The sequence below is a fragment of the Notothenia coriiceps genome, unplaced genomic scaffold (assembly GCF_000735185.1).
Source record: "Notothenia coriiceps isolate Sejong01 unplaced genomic scaffold, NC01 NC01_scaffold00006644, whole genome shotgun sequence".
NCBI lineage: Eukaryota > Metazoa > Chordata > Actinopteri > Perciformes > Nototheniidae > Notothenia > Notothenia coriiceps.
This window is the reverse complement of record NW_011339345.1, coordinates 1,784-5,359: the sequence shown is the minus strand read 5'-3', so window position 1 is coordinate 5,359 and position 3,576 is coordinate 1,784. Positions and strand designations below refer to the sequence as shown.

General features: G+C 41.0%; 1 protein-coding gene across 1 annotated transcript; it reads right to left on the bottom strand.

Annotated features, from left to right (window-relative positions):
* Positions 1-736: 736 nt before the first annotated feature.
* LOC104943736 (protocadherin beta-16-like) lies at positions 737-3,371 on the bottom strand. The gene has a single exon (XM_010769204.1). It carries the CDS (start codon positions 3,267-3,269, stop codon positions 855-857), a length of 2,415 nt encoding a protein of 804 aa, XP_010767506.1. The 5' UTR covers positions 3,270-3,371; the 3' UTR covers positions 737-854.
* Positions 3,372-3,576: the final 205 nt, after the last annotated feature.

Sequence of the window (3,576 nt, the reverse complement as noted above, 5' to 3'; positions counted from 1 at the left end):
CATTGAGTTCAAATAACAAAACTGCACACCATGTTTTGTGAGAGGGGAGAGATGGAAAGCCGGGGAAATAACATGAATATAATTGTTATATTATGTAGCCATAGTTAAATAATCTATTGATTCAACTACAATCTAAATGTGTAAATAAAACATGTTCAAATATGTCGACAGTCATAGTATGGGGACAACTAACAATTTTCTGTCACAATAAACAACATGTTTTCAAATGTATGTATTGAGTTATATTTCTCGCGCTATACCTAACATCCATGAAGGCAACATGACAGAGGGAGGGCTGTCACTAAGGATGACAAACTACTCTTTGGTAAGCCTCGCCCCCCAAGCAACATCATAATTCAAGTTTGAAAGCGAAAAAAAATATCTGAAAGTGAAAAACGATCTGAAGGCGAAAACAAATGTGAAACCTAAAAAAACAAGATTTCAAACTAAAATAAATAATTGTTTGGAATCTGAAAGCGTAAAATCTGCAACTAAAAAAAATAAGGATTCAAATATCAAAATATGTAGAAAAGTAAAATAAGAAAATAAATATTTTATTCAACCAAATTGCTGAACTGAATCAAAATAATATTTAACCTGACCAATTATTAAAATACTTATTTTTAGTTTGAATACATCATTGTATTTTTCAAAGTTCAGGATAAAAACTTGAAATTTCAAATAAATTGTATAGTTTTGAATGATCAAAACGTATGACCCTGATATAGCTCCATACAAATGCTCCATGATGCTGTCCCAGGTGCTGAAACATAAAGTTCCAAACAAATGGGTAAAAATGCTGGCATATTTGATTCAAACATTTAGTATTAACAATAAGGGAGTGGTAATTAGTGTTACACATTTCTAACCTCTAGAGGAGAGTCAGGTTCATCCAGGATGCTCTTTTCACTCTGTATCCGCTGCATCGTCCCTGTAGAACTGGGGTTCATTATCAGCACGTTCTGACTTCCTGCTCCGCCAAACTTACAGTCACTCTTTCTGGAGTCAGTCGTCCTGCACACCTCGTAATTGTACACGTGTTGGAGAGTCCCTGTCCCCAAAGTGTCCGAGTAACGTGGAGGATAATATGGAATCACAGGGAGATTGGAGTGAAACATGATGCGAGACTGTCTCCACCTGTAGATCTTCACTGATATAATAACCACTAAACACGTGATGAAGAGGAAGGACACTACAGCCAGAGCCAGCACTAAGTAAAAAGTCAGGTTGTCATTGTACTCCTTGTCCTGTGTAAAGTCAGTGAACTCAGACAGCACTTCCGGGAAGCTGTCCGCCACCACCACGTTAACAATGACTGTAGCTGAACGAGAGGGCTGCCCGTTGTCCTCCACTATAACAGACAGTCTTTGTTTCACAGCATCTTTATCAGTCACCTGGCGGATAGTCCTTATTTCTCCATTCTGTAAGCCCACTTCAAACAGCGCCCTGTCTGTGGCTTTCTGCAGTTTATAGGAGAGCCAGGCATTCTGTCCAGAGTCCACATCAACAGCCACCACTTTAGTGACCAGATAGCCCACATCTGCTGAACGAGGCACCATCTCAGCCACCAGAGAGCCACCAGTCTGGACTGGGTACAGGACCTGAGGAGGGTTGTCGTTCTGGTCCTGGATCAGTATTTTCACAGTCACATTGCTACTCAGTGGAGGAGAGCCTCCATCCTGAGCTTTGACTCGGAAGTGGAAGTCTTTGATCTGCTCGTAGTCAAAAGAGCGCACTGCATGGATGACTCCACTATCAGCACTAACGGACACATATGAGGAGACTGCCACTCCGTTAACAGAGGAGTCCTCCAGGATGTAAGAAACACGGGCATTCTGGTTCCAGTCAGAGTCTCTGGCTCTCACTGTGAATATAGAGAGGCCTGGTGTGTTGTTTTCTACAATGTAGGCCTCATATGAGCTGCTCTCAAAGACAGGCGCGTTATCATTCACATCAGAGATCTGCAAGGTGAGAGTGACGCTGCTGGAGAGGGAGGCCACTCCCTCATCAGAGCAGGTCACTGTGATATTATACCGAGAAGCTATCTCTCTGTCTAATTCACTTTCGGTTATTAGGCTAAAGAATTTTTTCGATGTTGCTTTCATTATAAATGGCACGTGTTCTTCGATATTACAAGTAACTTTGCCATTTTGTCCGGAATCAGGATCTTGAACGTTAAATATTGTAACCACAGTTCCTGGCTTAGAATTCTCTGATATTGAATTCGTTTTTGACATGATATTAATAGATGGGTGATTATCGTTTGTATCGGTCACCTCAACACTAATCTTACAGGAATCTGTGAGTCCCCCATCATCACTAGCTTGGACGTGTATTTCATAATGCTGTGCCTTTTCATAATCCAGGCTTCCAGCTAAAGCTACCACGCCATTTTCTCCGTCGATTTGAAACATAACAGGGACATCATCCAAAGTGTTTGTTATTGAATAGGATACTTTTCCATTTGAACCTTGATCTGCATCTACAGCACTAACGGTACTCAATAATGTGCCTTTCGGAGCTGTCTCCATGATATTAACCTTATAAACTTCCTGTGTGAACACAGGTGCGTTGTCGTTAGCGTCTAGTACTGCAATTTCTATTCGCATTGTTCCAGTGAGCTGTGGATCTCCACCATCAGAAGCTGTGAGAGTCAAAGATAATTGCTCTCGCGCCTCTCTGTCTAGTTGTTTTTGCAAAACAATCTCCACCTTTTTACTTCCATCTTGCTGTTTCTGAAGTTTAAGATGAAAGTTGTCTGTAGGTTTTAGTGAATAACCCTGCAAACCATTCACACCAACATCTAGATCCATCGCTCTTTCGAGCACAAATTTTGCTCCTATAACAGCCGACTCACTAATCCTAAATTTCATCTCATCTTTTTTGAAGCTGGGTGCATTATCGTTAATGTCATTCATTTCGACCGTAACTGTAAAGAACTCAATTGGGTCTTCTAGTGTAATCTGAAGATGTAGAGCACACGGTGTTGCCTGACCACAAAGGGTCTCTCTGTCAATTCTCTCTTTCACAAGCAGGACTCCTCTCTCTTTATTCAGCTCGATGTAGTCGACATTGTCCTCTGTATAAATGCGAGCTTTGCCTGACTTCAATCTTTTCACATCTAACCCTAAATCCTGCGCTATGTTACCAACTAGAGATCCTTTTGACATTTCCTCAGGAATAGAGTATGCGACCTGCCCAAACACTGAGCTGAGGGACAATAGCAAAATAAACAACAGTACTTGCCGCATCATTGTTCTGTCCGACATTTTAAACTCGACAAATACTGTAGATGTAAAGACAAAAATCCAAAGCGTTATGGTCCCTTTTCAAAACAATGCTGCAGAGGAAGATCAATTATCTTCGTGTTTCTTGAATCCGGAATAAATGAATCGTTGAGAGGATATCTCCCGATGTCTGCAACGAAGGATGTGTGCAGTATGTGTGTCTCTTTCTCCGTTTAATGTAACAAATTAAGGGGGTTGGCTCTAGATTGGCCAACAGCGGCCCCAAGAGTCCATGCACTTGCACTACAATAAATTACATTATTTGGAGGTTCGGAATGAAGAAATAAAG